The sequence below is a fragment of the Haliotis rufescens genome, unplaced genomic scaffold, assembly GCF_023055435.1.
Source record: "Haliotis rufescens isolate VD_foot unplaced genomic scaffold, xgHalRufe1.0.p SCAF_5, whole genome shotgun sequence".
In the NCBI taxonomy this organism is placed as follows: Eukaryota; Metazoa; Mollusca; class Gastropoda; order Lepetellida; family Haliotidae; genus Haliotis; species Haliotis rufescens.
The window spans coordinates 60,131,984-60,155,843 of NW_025964223.1; the positions used below are offsets into that span (position 1 = coordinate 60,131,984).

The 23,860-nt window shown below is 41.2% G+C and overlaps 2 protein-coding genes across 5 annotated transcripts in view; one reads left to right on the forward strand and one right to left on the reverse strand.

Annotated features, from left to right (window-relative positions):
- LOC124140364 (vacuolar protein sorting-associated protein 13A-like) overlaps window positions 1-19,750 on the forward strand; it is a 154,670-nt gene extending 134,920 nt beyond the window's left edge. For 3 of the 4 annotated variants that reach the window (XM_048384084.1, XM_048384083.1, XM_048384085.1), the window contains exons 73-85: window positions 772-874; window positions 1,677-1,742; window positions 2,437-2,493; window positions 3,217-3,353; window positions 3,724-3,919; window positions 4,991-5,066; window positions 5,743-5,828; window positions 6,491-6,614; window positions 7,493-7,616; window positions 8,696-8,762; window positions 9,152-9,300; window positions 9,571-9,697; window positions 10,331-15,872. In XM_048384084.1, the coding sequence (XP_048240041.1) occupies window positions 772-874; window positions 1,677-1,742; window positions 2,437-2,493; window positions 3,217-3,353; window positions 3,724-3,919; window positions 4,991-5,066; window positions 5,743-5,828; window positions 6,491-6,614; window positions 7,493-7,616; window positions 8,696-8,762; window positions 9,152-9,300; window positions 9,571-9,697; window positions 10,331-10,450 (1,432 nt within the window). In that variant the 3' untranslated portion in view covers window positions 10,451-15,872. Of the gene's footprint in view, window positions 1-771; window positions 875-1,676; window positions 1,743-2,436; window positions 2,494-3,216; window positions 3,354-3,723; window positions 3,920-4,990; window positions 5,067-5,742; window positions 5,829-6,490; window positions 6,615-7,492; window positions 7,617-8,695; window positions 8,763-9,151; window positions 9,301-9,570; window positions 9,698-10,330; window positions 17,640-17,733 lie in introns of those variants that run through there. The other variant, XM_048384082.1, reaches the window with a different exon arrangement.
- A 761-nt stretch (window positions 19,751-20,511) lies between these two features.
- Window positions 20,512-23,860, reverse strand: part of LOC124140365 (midasin-like) — a 158,930-nt gene continuing 155,581 nt past the window's right edge. Inside the window, exon 99 of the mRNA XM_048384590.1 lies at window positions 20,512-21,629. Coding sequence (XP_048240547.1) covers window positions 21,489-21,629 — 141 coding nt within the window. The 3' untranslated portion in view covers window positions 20,512-21,488. The remainder of the gene's footprint in view (window positions 21,630-23,860) is intronic.

Below are 23,860 nucleotides of genomic sequence, written 5' to 3' on the forward strand. Positions count from 1 at the left end.
TTTCTCGAACTTTGTGGTTTATGAAGCTGGATTTTTCTATTCCTAGCAATATTCAAAGAAATCTGATCCATCTTTTAACATAGCAGCCTTATTGAAAATGTCATTTTCACCATTACTCAGGGAATTCTGCATGTATCATGATGAAATATACATGCTATTTTGTGGCCTTTTTTTTGGCCTTTTTTGTGCATGTCTTGTTTATTATTTCATTGCAACCTTCATAATGCAAAGGTTGCAAAAATTCACAAAAACTTTCAGTTGAGCTACTGAGTCTTGTAGCTGTTGTTGTACTCGGTAGATTCCTAGGTGTTGTTTGCAGCAGGCTTTCTGTACACAATGAAATATCTGGCTTTTATCAACCTTCTCGGAATGAAATTAGTGTAAACCGATTCAGAATAATGACAGTGCAGTTGGTTATAAAACAATTTTTTTTTAAGCTACATTTAAGTATAGTGTGGCCACACCATGCTTGATTAAAGGAAGATCAATAATTGGCAAGTGTGGTTGTATCAGAGCACACATCTCCACTGAATGTCAAGAAGGCCAAAAAAATGCTGATCAATAATGGGAGGATGGGCTGAATTTGTTTTCCTTAAGCTATTCGAATGATTTTAATGCAAACAGACCAGTATTTCGAAGTAAAGAGATCAGTTTGTGATTTGACTATCAATTATAACAAAGCCTGTTGATCTGTTGATTTCTTTTGTTTCTAAACACTGAGTTTCAACAACGATGTTGACTGTTTGTATGACCGAGTGAGGTTGTGTGCAGGTACTTCAAGGTGCTCATCCAGGAGTTCAACATCTGTGTGGACAAGGGCTTTGTGCTGTCTCTGCTGGATGTGTTCTCCAGCCTATATACCACACCACCAGAGGTCAGTCAACTCACCGCCACAACGTGTGGCCACTCAAGGGGCAAACTATACCCTTGTATAATATGTGATGTTCTAAGGAGGATGTTTCTTCCAGTGCCACTTAAGAATAAGATGGATGTCAAAGAAATAATGGATATAGTCCAACTTAAGACACAAACCTGTTATCTCTTTCTTTTCAAATGTGTTTCTTTTATTCAGACCCCAAAAATAAAATAACGTTATTATCCCCTGCCTGGAAGTGGGGCCGGGGATATAGGAACGGAGTTCGTCTGTCCTTCTGTTCGTCCGTCTGCTTCTTAAAGGGGACAAATTTTGTCAAAAACTATTTGAGTCAGAGAAATGAACTGGCGTTATTGGTTATTATCTCAAATGATTTTTGAAAATTGGTCCTGTACATTTTTTTTTTACAGAGTTACAGCCCTTGATCGATGTTATTTTACTTAGTGCAAATGTGTGCCATGGGGACAAGTTTCCTCAGAAGCTACTGAAGTTGCATGAATGAAAGTTTGCATGCTTATCAAAGAAACACTTGCCAAGATTGAGTTTGAAAATTGGTGCTGTAAATTATTATAAACAAAATTCTAATGTGCCCCATGGCAGGAAATAATGATAATGCAGTTTTCTTGTTTTAGAATGGATTCATAATCCAAGTACTGCAAACAGTTTTCTTTAAGTACATCATCACTGCCATTTCGGTGCTAGATGTTTGTACATGTCCAGGACTCTAGCCATCTTGGAAGGTAGGACGTACATGTTAGTGTGTAACATATGTTGAAGTGTGTAATGGTGTTGTTTGTTACAGAGCCACCAGTTGCACTCTGACTTGCTGGTAGCCCAGAGGTCGCTGCAGGAGGTTGCTGATGTCATGGTGAGGACCTTGTGTCTTACTCTGGCATTAAAGGATTAGGTTAAAACTACAGAAGTGAAGTGTCTTCAGAAGAGGATGCATCCTCAAGTATCCAGTGTATTGTAGCGCCATTGCTTTACGATAAATACCCTGGAACTATTTGACAGTATGTCTTCGTTCAGAAGTGACGTCTGTATCCCCGTCTCTCCTGTCACTAGCTTCTTACAGAACTTCTCCCACTCATGAGGGTTATTTGAATTGAGGTGATTTTTAGCATTGTGCCATTGGGCTCAAATGAAGCTATGTTTGCCAATGGGTCCAAGCTATGTATCTGAACAGAATGGAGCTATAATACACTGGTGATGCAGGATGCTATGACAATTGTTACTTGACCCTCTCCTCATGGCCTGGTGCTGCTGTAAGACTTAGATGGGGATTGGGAAGTCTCTCTGTGACATGTATCCTTGTAGGCCAACTCTTGCTCCTGTCATCAATCTCTGGTGTGTCTGGCCCACATTATTTACAGCTGGAATATTTCTAACATCTGTGTAAAAGAACAGTTACTCACTCACACTTTAGTTGAGCCTTCGTCCTCAATGTGATAATCACACTCTAAAGTCACAAAGTATGTATTGGCTTGTTTTCTATTAGAAATGTATCTCCCTTCAGCCTCTTGTCCTTTACAACCTTGTTTAACGTGAGTGTTTGTCCTCAGATTGCAGCCCGGCCCCAGAGGGTGTACTTCGAGTTCCTGCATCTGTCCCCCCTCAAGGTAAGGTCTTCTATATGCCCTTTGGGGATTCTGGGTTAGAAGAGGTCCCAGCATCCTTGTCGCAAGGAGCGGCTGAATGCATCGGGTGGTCAGACTTAGTGACTTGGTTGATTGTGTGTCATTATGCTACGACTGTGTAATATCTATCACTGATTTGTCTGATTTACCGCTATCACATAGCTGGAATATTGGTGGGTGAGGTGTTTAACGTCAAACAAGGAAACTATTTGAAAGTTCAGTCATCTTTCCATGCTCCATACATCATTAACATTTACGATTTCTCATCATCTGAAGTCACCTATTAAGATGGAATTGTACATAGATGTCATTTGTTGTCTCAATCAACATAATGCTGATCCTATTTTAAACATGGTCATTCTTTTTTTGGAGGGGGGTGGGGCATGGAGACATTTAAGATATCTTACCCTTTTGTGACCTTTATGACCTTATCTTTATTTGTGGTTTGACATATTCGTTACAAATACTTCAACAATCAGGCGATCTACATACAGTTGTGTGGCTCTTCATTTGAGAACTGCATTAAATTATACATGATCGTCAAACTTCAGGGAATCACTTTCAATTAATTTACTTTGGACTAATCAATTAACAGGAGTATTATTTAACTACCAGCAGCCGCCATTTTGACAACTCACTGCACTTAAAGACATTTGGCGGTGTGATAAAGTTCCCACAATGCACTATCTGTTCTCCACTTGCTAGATGCGGGTGAGCTTCTCACTGAATGGAACTCCGCACATGGTGAACCAGAAGCCTTCGACCTTCACCTCCGACATCGTGGACTTCTTTCTCAACTCAGTTGGGGCTACTCTCACTGAGATCAAAGCTGTTGAGCTCAGGTACATAGATCTTATTTCAATGGCTGAGTACTGTTTCAGCTGAACCTCTAGGCTGTTTCAAATGAGTCACAAAGGGATATACAGTCAAGTCCCATTAATCCTACATGGTTGGTTGAATATGATTATGTCGGATTAACGATTATGTCGGATTAACAATTATGTCGAATAAACGAAAGAAAGTAGTTTCAACATCGGTTCCAATCATTAGTGATGGATAAAGCCGATTAACGAGTGTCTAATTAACGAGATTGGATTTTGAGAAGTGTTGAGTAGTTTCTGCTGATTTTATTTTGGGGTGAATGCAGGAATCTTAACATTAGACTTTTGGGGCCAACTGGCTTGTAATCTGACCAACATTGCATATTTTCAGAATGGCTTACTTCCAACGCCGAGGTGCTCTGCTGTCAACCAATCAGCTGCTAGCACAGATCCGCTCCCACTATACCCAGCAGGCCTTGCAGCAAGCGTATGTCCTGGTGCTGGGGCTTGACGTGCTGGGCAATCCATATGGTTTAGTGCGGGACTTCACCCAGGGACTTGGAGACTTCTTCTATGAGCCATTCCTGGTATTTTGTTTCTCATCATCTTTATCATCATCTTTATCATCATCTTTATCATCATCTTGATCATCATCATCATCATCATCATCATCATCATTGGGTACATTGTGTGAAGCCCATTTCTGGTGTCACCCGCCATGATCTTGCTGGAATATTGCTAAAAGCGGCGTAAAACCATACTCACTCACTCACTCACTCACTCACTCACTCACTCACTCACTCACTCATTCACTCACTCACTTATCATCATCACCATCATCATCATCATCATCATCATCATCATCTTTATCATAATCATCATCATCATCATCTTTATCATAATCTTCATCATCATCTTTGTCATCACCTTGCTCTTCATCTTCATCATCATCTTTATCATCATGTTCATCATCGTTATCACCATGTTTATCATTTTTATACTCATACTCATCATCATATTCATCATTATCGTTATCATTATCTTTATCTTCATCATCATGTGCTTTAGTCGTCTTACGCTTCTGTAAAGTTAGTTTTCTTTTCATCTAATGTTCCACATAGGTTAAGTCACTTGAATGTAGATTGGGCCCAAACTGGCCCAGTTGGCTAAGCTACCACAACTCACCTGCAGAGTTGTGTCCCTTAGCTGCCAGGATCTGCTGCCTATGGGTTCAAATCCCATCTCATTACTGTGCATAGTCTGTCAGCATCCTACTGCTGGGTTTCACCCGAGTAGTAAGAGTGTATGACTGACATCACTATAGCTGACATAGGTCATGATATAATTAAAATCTTATTACTCATTCACACAGATACATTGCTGTCAAAGATATGAACATGAATTTTATTTTTTTAAATCATACAATGATTTCCACATTATTCACTGGCCGAGAAGGGGTCATAATTTTCAGTATTGACTTGAGTTAATAAAAATAGAATGGGAATTACCCGGAAGTGGTATTTTCCAAACCTAAGCTAATCCGATCTGTCCGTGCTTTATTGTTTGATATGCTGAATCTACTTTCCTTCTTTATTATATAATGTAACAATTATAGGATTGTAAAGCATCTCTGTATATGTTGATGTTTCTGTCTTCAGGGTTCTATCCAAGGCTCGGATGAGTTTGCTGAAAGTCTTAGTCGCGGTGTACACAGTCTGATGGGCAATACTGTTGGTAGGTCTCCAACCCATAGTCACCAACCTTTCCTTATTGAGTAAATAATCTGTGGTGGTGCTTGGTCTTGTGTACAGCACACAGGTCACAAATCAGGTTAAGTTAAACAACTTCTGTTGCGGCGAGTAGTTGGATGGGTGACTGTGTTCAGTAGCTTGTCTCAGGGGAGTTTCTAAGACTTCAGTCCTGCCCCACACTGAAGCACATGTGGTGTCTCCTTGGGGCGGTCGGGCAGCCTAGTGGTTAAAGCGTTTGCCCTTCACGCCGAAGACCCGGGTTCGATTCCCGACATGGGTACAATGTGTGAAGCCCATTTCTGGTGTCCCCCGCCGTGATATTACTGGAATATTGCTAAAAGCGGTGTAAAACCATATTCACTCACTCACTCACCCCTTGGGCAAATGACTGTTTGAAATGCCTTGTTCACAGATCAGTGAATGGGTACCCAGTAGGAGGAGATGGTAATGTGACTGTTGACCATCTAAAATCTAGTCCACACTGATCCAGTGCCCCGGTGATCGTTTTGAGCAGTTATTATTAGGAAAATGTTCGATACAATTTGATAATATAATGATATAATATAATGAAACTTTAATTGCCACACAGATATTCAGTGTATGGTATACCCAAGGCAGCAGTGACAAGTTTACCTACACACAATGTTATTTGTTCACAGGTGGTGCTGCTGGTTCTGTTGCCTTGGTAACAGGATCTCTAGGCAACGCCCTAGCTTCACTTTCATTTGACAAAGACTACAAGAGGGTGAGTATCTCGTGGCTGGAACCTATTGCACTGTAGTGATTCATGTGTACAAGATAACATATATAGGATAGGCAAAACAATTGTAAATCTTTCTTCTCTGAGGATGCATTTCTCCATTTTTAATTTACTGGACACAGTTTAACAACATGGCTGTCTACAGTCCTTCCCTTGAAGGTAGGAAGGTAATGCAGGGTTGTACACGACACAGAAATGTGCTTCCATTATGCACAAATGTATAGAATGGATGCCAAAAATCTTTGATTGTGTTCCGATCAACACAAATAATTACTCTAATTACCACCAAATTCTTGACAAGAAATATGAAGGTCCTGTAATCAAAAAAAGTATCAAATTTTACAGTACAGTACACTACACCATTTTATTACTTCAAAGAACCCTCATATTTCCTGTAAGGGTCTGGGTTTGCCGATTTAGATTTAAACCGTGATGATGAAGAGCTGCTGTGTGTTGTTCTTCCTGTCCCACCATGTCAGAACATGATGGCTGCTATGTTGATAGAAATGTCAGATGTTACTAAGTCGCTGACCCAAACATGGCACCAACTCACAATCTAAAGTTATCACCAAAGACTTATAAGGGTGCTTGTTATAAACCAGAACATCCAATCTGAGTTGGTGATGACAGTGTGTTTGTTGTTGCAGAAGCGACGTACACGAATGCAGCAGCAACCACGGAGTCTACCTGCCACCATCGTTGTTGCAGGCCGCAGCATGGTGCTCGGTGTCTGTCTCGGATTCTCAGGGCTGGTTCTCGACCCAGTCAAAGGTAACAGCATTCATCAACATCCTGTGTGTGTTTGAACAGCGATAGAAACTAACATCTTGAGTCCACTAGTCCTTATGATGATATCATATAGCAAAACCCTTAAAAATGGCAAATTTCTACTAGTCCTTATGATACCTTAACTGGTGGGCAGTTTGGCAAGGACTATAGGACTAGAGCCAATTTCTATCGCTGTTGAATGTTTTTCATACATTATAGTCGATGTGATGACATTCCTGTCTCCCAGTGGCTAATTGGGGTTAGAACCAGTCACCAGTAACCTCTGCTTGTTGTTGCACTGACTGCAAGTTTACCCCAACAGCATATATAAATGCTCATGCTTTCAGTCATGAGTTTTCCTGGTACAGACTTAATTATTTACTGCACACCATAATATTGCTACAAAATTTCAGACCTACAGTCACTCACTGACACATTCGAGAATGGGGACACGGGGTAGAATGTGTCCCCAGCACCCGATAGCTAGATGTAAGAGGCTTTTGGGTTAGAACTGGTATATAGCAACCTATGCTGGTCGTATGAGGCGACTAAATGGATCGGTTGGTCAGACCAGGTGACTTAGTTGAAGGCGTGTCAATGTACCCCAACAACCTGGATCATTGCTCTTAATTACCAATCACTGGATTGTCTGGTCCAGACCAGGTGACTTAGTTGAAGGCGTGTCAACGTACCCAACCAGACTGGATCATTGCTCTATTACCAATCCCTGGATTGTCTGGTCAAGACTCAATTATTTACAGACCTCCGTCATGTAGTTGGAATGATGCGGCCAATAAACAGACACATTGTTATTATTTCTTATTGTCTACTAGTGTATCCAACAATCAGTGAGGGCTGCTACACTTCCTATTGTTATCCAGGTGCTCATGAGGAGGGCGTTGAAGGTTTCTTCAAGGGTGTGGGTAAAGGCATCCTGGGATTGCTGACGAAACCTACAGGTGGCATTGTCGACATGGTCAGCATGGCCTTTGATGGCCTGAGGAGGTAAGTCTTGAAGGAAACGTCATCTCAACAGGAAGTGATTGTTGGTTTTGTGTATGAAGTTCATCATGAATTCTAGCAGTATAGCGAAGATAACTGAAGATAACTTTATGTTTATATCAATATCATCAATCTGCAAAATGAGAGTTGGTTATTTTTATTCAGGACAAATTTTATGTTTTGAATAACATCATCAGTCTGCAAATGAGAGTTAGTTATTTTTATGCAGAACCAATTTTTTTTTAAATTGTGATGATAATTATTCCATTACCTGAAAAAAATCATCTCAAGATGGTATATACGATTCAAAAGAAGTTGAAGAACACCCAATTCTCTCATATTTCTATAGTTAATATGTCATGGCATACTTTGGATAGCGAAAATAACGACTTGAATATAAACACAAACTCAGTTTATTGAGCAGCAGTTGTAACAAGTATATAAACATGTCATTCAAAGAATAGGAATTACACAATAGGTATCCGGTCACTGCTGGGGTCAAGAGTTCTACACACTCGTATCAAACTGGGCACCATTGACCACTCCAGCAGTCCAGTTTGTTGACACCTTCTCCACATACCAATCAGTGAACTGTTGGTTCAATTACTTTATTGCTTTTGAACTTCCTTAATGCCAGTCAACAGAATAAACATAGAAACTGTGTCTTGTTTTTAGGAAACCACTGTTTATTGTTTTTATGGAAGTGCTCTACTCGGAGCTAGTAAGCGGTGCTATTTGCTGTTTGATTGGATTTAGTTAAGGGTCCAATAGTTATCATTCCACTGGAGATAGGGGGAGTCACATTGATATTGAGTCGTATTTTTGGCGAAGCGTCAGCAGTTGTATTAATTTGGAGACGCATTAATTTCAAGATTTACAACAACATCATAAGTTTGTATAAGAGAACTGATACTGGTTACTTTTATGGAAGACCAATCTATTGCAAGGCAGTTAGTTAATGCTACTGTGCCAGCTTTAACAGAAAAGTTGCTGGGTCAACACTTGAGTGAAATTAATAAACGCCCAGGTGTCTAATAAAGAAAATGCAGTATTCACTTATGTTGATCATTGTCTGTCTGCAGATCAGCCGAGATGGAAGATGGGGTTGTCGCCAGAATGAGGCTACCTCGCTACATCAACCCAGTCATGGTGAGTGGTCAATCGGTTTTCATATCACTCTCCAACATGCTTCAAACAACTTAAGTCTTCATGTGTATTTCTTAATGTGAGCAGGGGCACAGGTGGCCCAGTCGTCTAAGGTGCCGCAATTCGCTGTGCAGATGTGATTGTGGGTTTCGAATCCCGGTTCGCCCCGATTATGTTTCTAGGTTTGTCAGCACCATACCCGTGCTCGTGGGTTTCACCGAAGTGGTAAACGTCTGAGACCTGCATCACTTCGGGCTTTCCTCCCACACTAAGCTGACATGCCGTGATATAACTGGAATACTGTTCAAAGCAGCGTTAGACCCAACTCACTCACTCACTCTTATTGTGAGCCATTTTACATTATTATTACGACATTGTGATTGTATTTACAGGGTCTGAAGCCATTTTCCCCCTACAAGTCTATAGGTCACCGTCTGCTGTATACGATCTGTAAAGGAGAGTATGCCAAGTCGGACATGTACTGGACTCACATCCCTCTCAGCAAAGAGGAGCGAGCAGACGTACTCATGATCACAGACAGGTGAGGCGACTCAGGATGTAATGGGAGTGTCAGGTTACAAACTTGTTGATACAAGGGCACTGTTCGGACGCCAATGTTAGCTTGTGTGTTTTTTATATTCTGTATAGAAACAACAAAGTTGTATGTGTCTGTCCCAGTACCGGTAGTCAGTGTCTGATATTACCGATGTGCTTGTGTCTATCTCTGGTATGACCGATGTGCTTGTGTCTATCCCTGATATTACCCATGTGCTTGTTTCTGATTCCCCTGATATTACCGATGTGGTTTCAGACATCTGCTGGTTCTAGAGAAGAGACGGTTCTGGGGAGGATGGGACGTGGAAATGAAAATCATCGTTGATCACATCCTGGGTGTGCCAGCCATCCTCGGTGACAAACTTGTCTTCAAAGTTAAACAAGTAAATACCAGACACAACATGTTCTCTTTCTTTCATTTCAATCTTCTTCAAATCTCTGATATACTTACCCCCATATGCCATATGGCAATGAAGTCTAGATGTTGTATGTGCAGGCTGTCTGCTATAAATCAGGGCAATTAGCAGTCTTGACAAGTTTTATGCATGTCATTCAGGACACACACTTCCATTTTTTGTTCTACCTACCTAGAAGTTAAGGACACCCATGAAGATCCGGGGTAGAATAGGTCTTCAGCAACCCATGCTTGCCATAAAAAGCGACATGCTTGTCGTAAGGGGCGACTAACGGGATCGGGTGGTCAGGCTTGCTGACTTTATTGATGCATGTCATTGTATCCCAATTGTGTGGATCGATGCTCATGATGTCAATCACTGGATTGTCTGGTCCAGACTTGATTATTTACAGACCTCTGCCATATAACTTGACTATTGCTGAGTACAGCGTTAAACAACAAACAAACAAACAGAAGTTGAGGATAACCCTACATGTTGACAATATCTCAGTCACTGTACTGGTAGTAATCTTGAACTTTGTTAGAAATGTGTTCCAGAAGAATATGTGGCATGGTTGAGAAGCCAGTGAATGAGTCTAACGTTGGTGTTTCCTTCCCACAGAATGACTCAAGTGTGAACCTCTTCTCGGGGAGTGAGATGGAGATACGGAGTCCAGAGCCGGAGATCCTCACCTGGGCACAGAAGCAGATAGAGAACGTCATTCAGTTCCGCCAGCAGTGATTGGTGTGTCCTGGGCTGGACTCGGCCTCCTTACTCATACTTCACATATATGTTACTGGACCTGAAACTTCATACAGACTTTCCAGTTGTATTTTAAACTTTTTGTCATATAAAAAGAATGTGCAATGATCGTGACCTGTTCCAGGACGATGGTGTAGTGGACAAGAACAGCTATACATATTGGTGTGATTGTCACACAAGTAGGAACCTTTGACCAAGGGACATGTATGATGTTGTATGATGTGAATGGCAACAGATGACACCTGGCTTGGTCCCCAATCTCCACAAGTCCTTCAGGACCAGACAATGGATGCAGACCTGTAGTGGAGCTTCTCAAGTGATCTCTACAACCACCTCCTCCATGTGTTCTCTAGGACCCAATGCAGGAACGAGGTCCTCTCATGATGGCACCAATGGCAGCAGGACCTCTAGGGATAACAGCTGTCCAGGGAACAAGATGTTTCTGTGAGGCCCCACAATTCCAAGGGAACAAGATGTTTCTGTGAGGCCCCACAATTCCAAGGGAACAAGATGTTTTTTGTGAGGCCCCACAATTCCAAGGGAACAAGATGTTTTTGTGAGGCCCCACAATTCCAAGGGAACAAGATCAGCGTTAGAAATTGGCACTAGTCCTATAGTCCTTGCCAAACTGCCCAATACTTAAGGTATCATAAGGATTTGCCATTTTTAAGGGTTTTACTCTATGTTGTCATTATAAGGACTAGGAGACTAAAACTGTTAGTTTCTGTTGCTGAAGATGTTTCTGTGAGGTGCCAAGAGGACCTTCAGACAAGCCGCATTGCCAACCCTTGTTTAGAGGTATCCTTCATCAATACTTCTTGACACAGTAATCTGACTTTTACTGCTGTGTGACGGTCTGTGTTCCACAGATGCTCTGCAGACCTTCATCAAGGAGCTTTAGTGTCCTTATCTCTAAACAGACTTCCTGACAGGGTTGGTGTGTTGGAGGAATGTGTGACGTGGACGTGTATCCATTACATGTATTTACGCTTAAGTTGTCTGTTACGTTTATGTACTGTCAAGTTATCCATTACATATATCAAGTCAACTGGTTGGGGACCAAGTAAACAGAAGAAAGGTGACACCTGTGAACTGTGTAACAGGACATGCTGAGTCAGGCTCAGTGGCTCCATCTAGTTCCTCAACACTGAGGCAAGAGTTGACTGTAAGCACTGGATGGAATGTTCGACCATGGTCACAACTCACCTGTCACGTCTGAGCACACCTTTCTCCCCTCACCTCGTCTGGAGGATTCCATGGGGTCAGTCCCCTTGTAGACTGGAAGTTGTATTCTATTCAGCATTGTTAATTTATTTTATTATCTTTTGGAGTAGAATTATGAAAAAAGCATTTGTTGCTCACACACACATATTATTTACAACTTTACTCCACATCTTTAAGAATCATAGACACTGAAATTAGACATTATAGAATATAATACTGATATATTTTTATTGAAATGTGATATTAAACATGTTGTTATCCGTCTGAGACTGATTTCCCAGAGGGCACTACATGTACTAGCTCTACCCGTGTTAGCTACCATGGTCCTTGTTCAGAGATACAGCTCTGCCTTTGTCCTAGCTGAGGGATAGAGCTCTGCCTTGGTCCTAGCTGAGGGATAGAGCTCTGCCTTGGTCCTAGCTGAGGGATAGAGCTCTGCCTTGGTCCTTGCTGTGAGATACAGCTCTACATTGGTCCTAGCTGATAGTTACAGCTCTGCCTTGGTCCTAGCTGTGAGATACAGCTCTGCCTTGGTCCTAGCTGTGAGATACAGCTCTGCCTTGGTCCTTGCTGTGAGATACAGCTCTGCCTTGGTCCTTGCTATGAGATACAGCTCTGCCTTGGTCCTTGCTATGAGATACAGCTCTGCCTTGGTCCTTGCTGTGAGATACAGCTCTGCCTTGGTCCTAGCTGTGAGATACAGCTCTGCCTTGGTCCTTGCTGGGAGATACAGCTCTGCCTTGGTCCTTGCTATGAGATACAGCTCTACCTTGGTCCTTGCTATGAGATACAGCTCTGCCTTGGTCCTTGCTGTGAGATACAGCTCTGCCTTGGTCCTTGCTGTGAGGTACAGCTCTGCCTTGGTTCTAGCTGTGAGATACAGCTCTACCTTGGTCCTAGCTGATAGTTACAGCTCTGCCTTGGTCCTAGCTGATAGTTACAGCTCTGCCTTGGTCCTAGCTGATAGTTACATCTCTGCCTTGGTCCTAGCTGATAGTTACAGCTCTGCCTTGGTCCTAGCTGTGAGATACAGCTCTGCCTTGGTCCTAGCTGAGAGTTACAGCTCTGCTTTGGTCCTAGCTTTGAGATACAGCTCTGCCTATGGTGGCTACATGGGTTCTAGCTGAATTATGCAGCTCTGTCTGGGGAACTATCTTGGTCCTAGATGTTACATCACTATGTGGATGGAATGTTGTCGATATTAAACTCACTCATTCATTTATGCAGCTGTGCCAAGGTCCCATGAATTTACTTGCTGCACGACCGTTTTCTTGTGCTGCCACAACCATTTAAGCTTTGTCTTAGTGAGGTCCCACTGTCCTTTCTGGTGTATAAAGCTATTGGTGAATGGGTACCCAAAGACCTACCGGTAGTCAGCTTTCCTTGCATAAGCCTATAACTAACCTGGCTGACATCCTACATGGTTAGAATTCTACTGGGTTGACAGCTCAAGTCCACAGCATACTGTTTCCCTGTCAGCTGGACCAGTGAGATGTACTGGCTCAGTAGACGCCTTCTTTGTAGTACCAACTTCAGTGGCACATGATTCATTCCCACAGTTCATTGTAGCCATCTTGTCTGATTCATGGACCAGATGTCCACGGCCTGTTTCACACAGCGATCTTAGCGTCACTTGAACATGGACTTACGAGTCTTAGCACTACGATCGCTTTGTAAAATGGGGCCTAGTTCCTTAAGCCTTCTTAGTGCTAAGATTAAATACTACATAGACTTACGACAGTCATATAACAAGGATCACTTTGTGGAATGCGCCCAACTGCTTCTCCACAAAGAACCAAACAAAGTTCACTTTCTGGAATGCGCCCAACTGCTTCTCCACAAAGAACCAATGTCCAACTTTGTCATCTCTAGTCTGTTGTCACCTGTATTAGTTAGATGCAGATGACACTTAAAGATACACATTGTCTTTGTGATAGATCAGTTTAGGTTATGTTGTAGGGGGTAGACTGTGAGGGACATAGGCAAGTCATCTGAACACATGACAAACTTGCAGGGAGGACACCAGAATTATGCAAATGTTTCAGGAGAGTTGTGAAAAGCCCAAGTGGTTTGTATAAATGAAAATTCGCATTTTCATTGTCAACAAGATATCTCCAACCTCCCCGATAATAATTCAACTGTATATCCATAGTTGAAACTAAACAACTTGTTCAAGTTTGATATACAAATTTTAAGATGCGAGATCACTTTATCTTGTCTATAGAGTACAGCAAGCTACAGGAGTGCAATATGGAACCATGACACTTACATTAAGGCATATGTGGTCATTGTTATGGTTGTTTGAGCTTTGCAGGACAATGGCATTAGAAAACCCCACAATTGTTTCAGCCAAATATTTCACCCTTAAAATCCTTTCCCTCTTTTTCTGCCATCCTGACCGACACCAGCATCAGGATATTTCCCTGGACACATGTGGTCATGGTGACCAGCTTTCATGTGATATTACCAAGTCATGTTGATATATATATATATGTTATATACCACTATGTTGATTGTTAGTCAGTATTAGCAGCGTGTGTGATATAGAGCATTATGGCATGTTATAGAGTCGCACACAGGGCTTGGTTGTTTCACTGCTCATCCGTTATACAAATTGTTTATATCAATATACATTAATGTGATATTTTCCTCTTCAGCTTTTTCATAGCTAAGATTATGTGTTTATTGTATGTTTGTGTTGTTTGAAAGAGCTCTACCCACCTACGTTGTCGTGGCAACACACACACCATATGTCCATTCAGTAGACTAGGTATGTAGAGGCAGAAATCCTGCATATAATCAAGTTGTTAGAAGACGTAATATATGCCAAATGATATCGTATACGTCAATGAGATTGCTGTTGAGATATGTGACAAGATATTGTGAGTCCACGAGGCTGTTCATGTTATTTCCTCTTTGTGATATAAATATATGTTTATTGAGTTGGCTACTGCAACATCTGAAGAGGATGTAGTGAGATAGAGAGTTGGTCAGAGGGGAGAGACTTGATAGAAATAATGAGGTCTTAAAAATACACCATTTATTTATGTTCATGGTTAATACTTCATATCAATTAGGGCATTGTGGGTGGTTAAAGCGTCTACAGCCTGAGTTAGAAATTCCATCGTTGGTACAATGTGAGAAGCCCATTGTTGGTGTCCCCAGATACTGCTGGAGTATTGCTAAAAGTGACATATCAAGTAAGTAAGTCTTCATTTAGTGTGCTCATGATATTGCCACAGGTTGTCTATTGGGTACGTAAGAGTGAGTTGGGTTTAACGCTGACATGAACAGTATTCCAGTAACATCAGGTCGTGTCAGCTTAGTGTGAGAGGAAAGACGAAGTGATGCAGGTGTCAGTTGTTTACCACTTTGGGGAAACTCATGACCAGGGTCTGGTGCTGACAAACCCGGGACATCATAGGGGCAAACCAGAATTCAAACCCAAAATAATGGGTTTCTGGTGAGTGCACAGTGAATTGTGCTGCTTCAGACGACGGGTACAAAAGACATTAATGCCAAGCTTGTCTATATGGGTTTATTTATTTCAACGGGTCGATCTATCCACCACATTGTCAAAGCTTCAGGACAGGGGTCCCATTCTGGTTGGCATGTACTTAAATGATGAAATGACTTCAAAATGTGTCGATGATTGTTGTACAGAGTTCTCATACTCTTCATTGTTTTACCTCTTGTCCTAATTTTTTCTTGTGACAACTTTCTCCATCATCTGCATGTATTTATGGTGTCGGCACCAACATGAACTGTGTACTTCACTCCAACACACTGTCAGATCATGCACACAGATGTGTCTGTGGACAGTGCATGGTCCGGCACCAACATGAACTGTGTACTTCACTCCAACACACTGTCAGATCATGCACACAGATGTGTGTCTGTGGACAGTGCATGGTCCTGGCACCAACATGAACTGTGTACTTCACTCCAACACACTGTCAGATTATGCACACAGATGTGTGTCTGCGGACAGTGCATGGTCCGGCACCAACATGAACTGTGTACTTCACTCCAACACACTGTCAGATCATGCACACAGATGTGTGTCTGTGGACAGTGCATGGTCCGGCACCAACATGAACTGTGTACTTCACTCCAACACACTGTCAGATCATGCACACAGATGTGTGTCTGTGGACAGTGCATGGTCCGGCACCAACATGAACTGTGTACTTCACTCCAACACACTGTCAGATCATGCACACAGATGTGTCTGTGGACAGTGTATGGTCCCGGCACCAACATGAACTGTGTACTTCACTCCAACACACTGTCAGATCATGCACACAGATGTGTCTGTGGACAGTGCATGGTATTGGGAGAAAATTGTCAAATATACTACTGAAAAGAAGTTAAGGACCATGCAATTCTTTCTAATTATTATAGCCCTAGTCATATGAAAAAAATTAGTGTTGTTAATTTCTTTGGGGTAGTATATGTTCTACAATGCATAATCATACCTACAGTATTTACAGGTTACAAATCATAATAACACACTCATGTTCCATATTCTAGTGTTGATTTTTACTCTATTTAATGAAAATTGTTTGCTTAAGCTTATAATTATGTTGCATAATATATTTTACAATTATTGTTAGTTTTGTTTTCATGGCAATCTTTCATTCATCAGATTTTATGAGTTTTATCAGAGACTTAATTTTATTTGATGGTCTCTAGTTTTATTTACAACCTTGTCCACTGTACTTGTACGTTGCATACTGCATGGTTTCATTCTATTTGAGCATGATCATTAACTTTGTACACATTCCAGTTTCATTTCTCGCATTATCTCTGTTGTGAATACACAGACTCGTCCAACTTGTCCTCCACACAGAGTATATGCTATATTCCCACCTGGAGGATGTCAGTCAGTGTGTGAGGACATTCATGCTGCTGTCTGTATCCATCAGTACCTGTGCTCCAGTGCAGTACGGGACAGGTAGTCGGAAGCCCCGTCATGGAATGAAGCTGGATGTTCTTGTCTATGATGACGATGATGCGTTACTGCTAAAATGGCACCAAGTATCTCTCAAAAGATGGTACGTTATTCCAGTTACCATGCAGACCCCATAACTTATCCATCTCAGTATATATACATCATGCAATACTGGTTATAAACGACAAATAATAAAAATTGCAACTTAAGTAAGGTCAGACATTTTGGGGGGTTGGTTTACAGATTTGTTGCCAATTTTGATTGAAATTTTTTTGTTAAAAAATCAAATTCAAAATATAGTCTTTTATTTCTCCTTGCGTTGCATCATAATGTGTTGTGTTTTGAAGTTTTTAAGGTAAATTTTTAATGTGTTAAAATCATAGTATTTTAAATCATTTATTCATATTGATAGCGACCATAAAGGAGTTTGTTTTGAACATTTTATGTATTTCTGGTCAGCAGAAATTGTTTTGAGCCAGCAGATTCGAAACTAATTTGTAAAAAACAGTCAGGCCAAAGATTGCAGTACCTTTCTTGATGGATGTCCCAAGTTGTTGACAGCGCAAAAAAAATCATATTCCCACATTCACAAAAAAATTGTATAGCTAAGCTACCTGATACATATAATGTCAGTGTGAACTGTCTTAAATGATATTGTGTTTCACGAATTTTATTGAACAATTATGTTTGTTTATGTGCTTGTCTGATGGTTCATGGTGCTGTTCTGAAGGCATGAGTAATGATTTAGGTAGTACTTGCTGTTTGTGTTGTTTCTGCATTCTGTGATACCAACCTTTGTACACCTGGAATCAGCTTCTACAGGCACAGAGGGATACCTCTAACCCTGCTTCATCAACTATACACCCCGTGGGGATTCCGGGTTAGCACAGGTCCCCAGCAACCTATGCTGGTCTCCCTGTTGGGATTCCAGGTTAGAACAGGTCCCCAGGTCAACTATGCTGGTGCCGTTGGGATTACCGGTTAGAACAGGTCCCAGTAACCTATGCTGGTCTCCCTGTTGGGATTCCTGGTTAGAACAGGTCCCCAGGTCAACTATGCTGGTGCCGTTGGGATTACAGAACAGGTCCCAGTAACCTATGCTGGTCTCCCTGTTGGGATTCCTGGTTAGAACAGGTCCCCAGGTCAACTATGCTGGTGCCGTTGGGATTACCGGTTAGAACAGGTCCCCAGCAACCTATTCTTGTCTCCCAGTTGGGATTCCAGGTTAGAATAGGTTTTAGCAACCTATGCTGATGTCCCTGTTGGGATTCCGAGTTCAAACAGTTCCCCAGCAACCTAAGCTGGTCTCCCTGTTGGGATTCCGGCTTAGAACAGGTCCCCAGCAAACTATGCTGGTCGTAAGAGGTGACCAAATGGATCGGGTGGTCAAGTTCGGTAACATGGTTGATACTGTATCATCGTGCCCCGATGGCTTGGATCATTGTTCACAATATCAATCACTGGATTTTCTGGTCCTGGCTCAATTATACTACTCAAAAGAAGTTAAGGATCACCAGATTCTTTCATATTACAATAGTTAATCTCTCATGCCATGACAGATTAACATTACCAATATGAAAGAATCGGGTGATCCTTAACTTCTTTTGAGTAGTATATTTACAGGCCACTGTCATATAGCTGGAATATTGCTGAGTTAGGCGTCAAACAACAAACAGATATCAACTATACAATCCTACAGGGCCATCAGTCCATGGTTAATCTAGCCCTTGTTCTTGTCCCTACAACAACCATGCAGTAAAGTTCAACATTGAGTCTATATTAATCTGACCAATCTATCATATTCTATATGGAATTCAGTTATAAAGTGCAGATGTTTCCAGCACTTGTTCCCTCAATTGCTTGCATTCACGGAGCCTCAAACTGTATTGAGTGAAGCATGCTTATGCTAAAGACTCTCACTCATCACAAACTGTGACGCTTGCAAGTCCACTGCAATTAAACGCAACCAACCATCAGTACACTTGACTATATATGTAATCGCATTTCCAGTGATCTCGATTACACCGGGCATTGTCATATCAAAATATAGAGGTTACCAGAAGAATGGTTTGGTAGAGACCAGTTTACGGGAGGTAGTATGTCTGGATCTGTTGACTGGGAAAGGGTCCAGATTATGTTTCAGGTAGGCAGTGCACAACATAGAATGCTGGAACTCCCACACTTAGTAGATCAGAGATGATAGTGTCAGTCGGTCCCTACACAAAACCTGGCACTGAGCCTGTGGATCTTTGGCTCAACCTAAAGGAAGCCATCAAGTTTTACCCAAATGCTGGAAGATCTAAAGTGATATGTGACCTAAAAACGTGACAATGGTATTTCCTTTCAGCACATGATACCAGTGCTATAGCTACATCTTCGCACTGTGTGAAAAAATGCTAAAAATATCCTACTCAACAAGTGAATAAAAGAACCACAATGACTAAAGATGACTATTTTGGTCCTTAGCAAATGCTGATTAGAATAGCATGATAATGTAAGCCTTGGGTTAAGCAGGCCTTGAACTGGGATCTTGGTGGTGGCCTTTTAGAGCTGATTATCATCAGATCAAACAAACTGATCAAGTCCGTCAGATGTCAACATACAGACTAATCTAGGTACCGGCTTAAACAAACTGTGCACTTGTGAAATTGCTGGATAATGTGTGTGATTATTAATACGGTGGCAAATAATACCACTGCTGACACTATCCTAGCTATATCCTAGTTATATCCCACCCATTTACCAATACATCCTCTATTTCAGGTTACTTTTTTTTTTAACTATTGATAGTCAAACCATCTGTGTTTAAATGCATTAGCACAGCTGACAATTACTGTATTACCTGATGGGGATGCCCTGTGGTGTGTTGGCCTCCCTAAGTGTGTGTGTCTTAAGTATTGTTGATACTTTGTTCTGCTGTGTTGAGTATCGTGCTACCTGCCGGCCACCCTGCTGTTCTGTGTATGGCTGTGTTATGTCTGTGGTGATATATGATTGTATTCAACATGTTTCTGTGAGCTAGCTGCACAATGATTGGTCAGTTCTGTGCTGGTACATACCATATTTTCTGAAGATGGAATAAAAAAATCCATTTTCATGCAGTTGATTGAGTTTGTTGTTTTGTACATACACATACTATTTTAAAGGATGTTAATATATCCTGAACCGCAATGGGAAACTTTCATGATTTTTTTTCATGAAGTGACAATTCTTTGGTGGTTCAGCATACTTTATAGAAAAGAGAAACCTAAAAATGGCTGATGGGGCCATTGGTGCGGGTAGGCCTACTACAGAAATGTGTTACCTCCTTCTGGTAGGGGATTAAGGCATATTGCACGGTTTCATGCAATGTGAGAAAAACAAGTCTCAACTCCAGAGCCGTCCGTACTGCCAAGCTAAGGGATGTGGCCATGTGCCGCTTCTATGTTCAGACAAGGACAAGGACCCCATCTAAAACATGGAGGTCATGTTCAATATTACTTGATGTATGTCACTCATAAGTGGTTTAATAAGAGGACCCTGTGGAGATTCGGGGGATTCTACTTAGAATGGTCCCCAGTCCCTCATGGCCAACTAAATTGGGTATTGAGTGGTCAGACTTGCCAAATTGTCATAGATCCCACATGGCCTGGAGTGATGCTCATGCTTTCAGTCACTGGTTTGCCTGGCCCAAATTTGGCCATTTACAGGCTTCTGTGTGAGAAAGCAAGAATAATGCTCACTGTGGGTCAAGCCTTTGACACTCACGGAAGATCTTGTTAATGTATTTAAAAACTAGTCAAAAGTCTTAACACAGTGTTATGCCTTGTGGCTGAGGAACTAGTAAAACATTAGCTATGTTATACATAGAATAGGACTGGAATACTGTCAGCATGTTTTATTGACACAAGGGGACCATTTATACACAACAGAAGCCCCATCAGACGTGAGCTCTTAACAGCAGTTAAGATAACATCTCAAACGTTGTACAAATAATTTGTATGTTAACAAGGTATCAATAATGTTTACATTTTAACAAGACACAATACAAACAATCTGTCACATCATCAAAACAACTCTGGTCTCTAACCAGATTCGGGGTCGTCAGGTAGCCTAGTGGTTAAAGCCTTCGCTTGTCACGCCAAAGATCCGAATTCGAATCCTGACATGGGCACAATGATTGAAGCCCTTTTTTGGTGTCCCCTGCTGTGATATTGCTGGAATATTGCTAAAAGCAGCATAAAAATACATACTCACTCCTGACCAGATTCACCAGATTTTGTATGTACAAACAAACACCAAGCTTGTGATGACAAGCAAGGTCCCAGTGATATACAAAATACCAAATTTGGTCCTGTTTCATTCATGACAACTTTTCAAATACACTGCATAATATTACAGGAAGACAAAAATGACAAAGTATCAGTTTTAGTGGAGATGACATCCAATGGGAATAAAGCATGGGAAGTCACTCTGAAGAGGGGGTAACACTTTGCCCTCAAGACCCAGGTGCTGACCGGTTAGCACATTGACGTCGACACTTCACATGTTTGTATACACTACATTCCTCCATCAACCAGGAATATGTATGTGATGATTGTCTGTTTTTAGTCCGGTAATGAAATAGAGCTCATGACTTACACACAGCCTATGTGCACAAACTTTGTGCGAATCCTACCCTTTCCTGACATTGAAGAAATGTGTAGAGTACTGGTATGTCCGCAAGGTGGTGGCACACGTTGCATGAGAAATATCGCAGATGTAATCTAAGTGCTCATTGGTCTTCATTCATTCGTAACAAATTGCATCTTAAACACAGTGTTTGTGATGTTTTCACGGACAGAGGTCGCACTTTGATGTCTACACCCGGTCACCTGCTGTGACGAGTTCAAACCACTGACGGAGAGCATCGCTGAGTGTTTGTGGGAGAGAGTTGATGTCTCGGAGGATGATGTAGAATGGGAAAGGGAAGCTCTCCATGTACGACCTGATCTCTGGAAGCTGAAACAGGATTGAAGAGTTGACGAGTCTCTGAGCTTTACAGGATAATTACAAATGGCAATTTTCAGCTACAAATATCAACAATATGATGATAGACAAAGTGGCACTATAATACATACCATGCTCTGGAAAAATTGACACAACATGATGGTGAAAGTTTAACGTTAACAAAAATAGTTTGTCTATAGGCGATCTTTTTTGGTGTAAATATCAAATTCACACATCATGACACACAGGCGAACAAGTACCAAGTGTCAGTACTGTAAGCATAAGTGCATCAGTAATGATACAACCATGTTTCACAATGACCTTGACCTGTGATAGACAGCACCAACACCAGATGTGGTAGGATTTGTAAAGATACATGCAAATATAAGTTTCATGGCAATATCATGAGATTATATAAAAACCTGAGTGTTTTTCTGTGACAAAATCACCCAACGAATTATTAAACCCATCATTCATGAGTACTCGTGAATTCAACGTCTGATGTCTGGTGCCATTCGTGCCATATTGACATATTCCTTACCACTCAGCATTGGGATCACGCGTGAGTGTCCATAGACTAAAGTTACGAGACACCATGCCTACCATGCACTAAGTTTAACAGTGTGGACGTAGCTCAGTCAGTCAGCTGTCTGGCTAACAATCCGAGGGTCGCAAGTTCGCGTCCAATGTATTCTCACAAAAACTGGTTGCTTGTCTTTGAGACACATGACCTACGACAGATCGCCCTGACAAAAGTTGTGGTACTTTATTCTCAAGGTGCTCCAAGTAACCTTTTAGAAAGTGTAATCATAAACTTTTCATTTTTTCTCTCATGACCTTTGACCTTTTCACTACACCTGCCAAAAGAATATGCCCCAGGGCCATTTGGAAGAAGCCCAAGGAAGAGCGAGCGAGTGAGTGAGTGAGTATGGTTTTATGCCGCTTTTAGCAATATTCCAGCAATATCACGGCGGGGGACACCAGAAATGGGCTTCACACATTGTACCCATGTCGGGAATCGAACCCGGGTCTTCGGCATGGTGAGCGAACACTTTAACCACCAGGCTACCTGACCGCCCCCCATGGAAGAATAATCTCTAATGTCAATAATCTTTGCACAGCAGTCATTAGGAAAACCACAGCCCAAAACCTTAAAGCAGTCCCGTTTCCTGAGACTACAAATGACACAAGCCAATGATGAAAGTTTAATGTAAACTAACCTACTTTTTGTCCATAGTCAATGTTGTTTTGTGAAACTTTAAAAATCAAACATGGCGACAACTATGTATTGATACGTCACCCTATGATACGCTAGTCATGTTGAAACCTGATGTATCGCTGATTCATCCCACTCCTAATAACTAAAAACAATAATAACTCCTAGGTGCTCAAAGAGGACAGCCTCCCTTCTGAAAAAAACCCATTGCTTTATATTGACCTACAAGAACCCAAGGACGTTTGACCTAACAATGGGGCAGACAGAGCCAAACAAAAGGTCCTCCACTGCGCTTGCGCATCATTTAAATGGCAGCTCCTCCGATCTTTTGACACAAAAAGTCTCACAAAAGTAATCAGTTTGCCCCACCTTAATGTGGAGATCACTGAGAGACACACAGTACATGTATATGCAGTCACCAGCATACAGCTAGCTTTACCTTAATACTGTACACTTTCAGTTATTGTTTGAGTATACATATCAAATATGTCCATATTCACCTGATTTCATGTTCAAAACAACAAACTCCATGTAAAATATACTAATTTCCAAAGACCCATAATTCATTTTCATTTTCTCCATTTTAAAGTTCATGTAATTAGAATTACACATCAGTTTAGGAGTAAGTTTCTATACCCATACAGTTTACCGACGTTATTGTTGGTGTAATATTTAAAAAGATAGAATCTGCATAAAATAATTATCATGTACCTTTTTAATCCAGTAATATTTCCATAACAAGAACCTTATGAACACATACTAACATCAATTATTTAAACAAGCTATTTGGACGAATAATCAATAAGACGTCTCAAAAGCAAAAGGTTACACACAAGAAATCAATACTTAAACAACTTCATGGTCATCTCATTAAGAGAATATTTCAACCACAAATACCAGGAAGATATGTAGCTTCAATATTGCTAGTTATTTAATCAATGCTATCAATATATGATTTATTAATGCCCATATTATACATAACATGCAAATCGTATCTGCCCGCCAGTGAGTAATGGCTGCCTGCAGT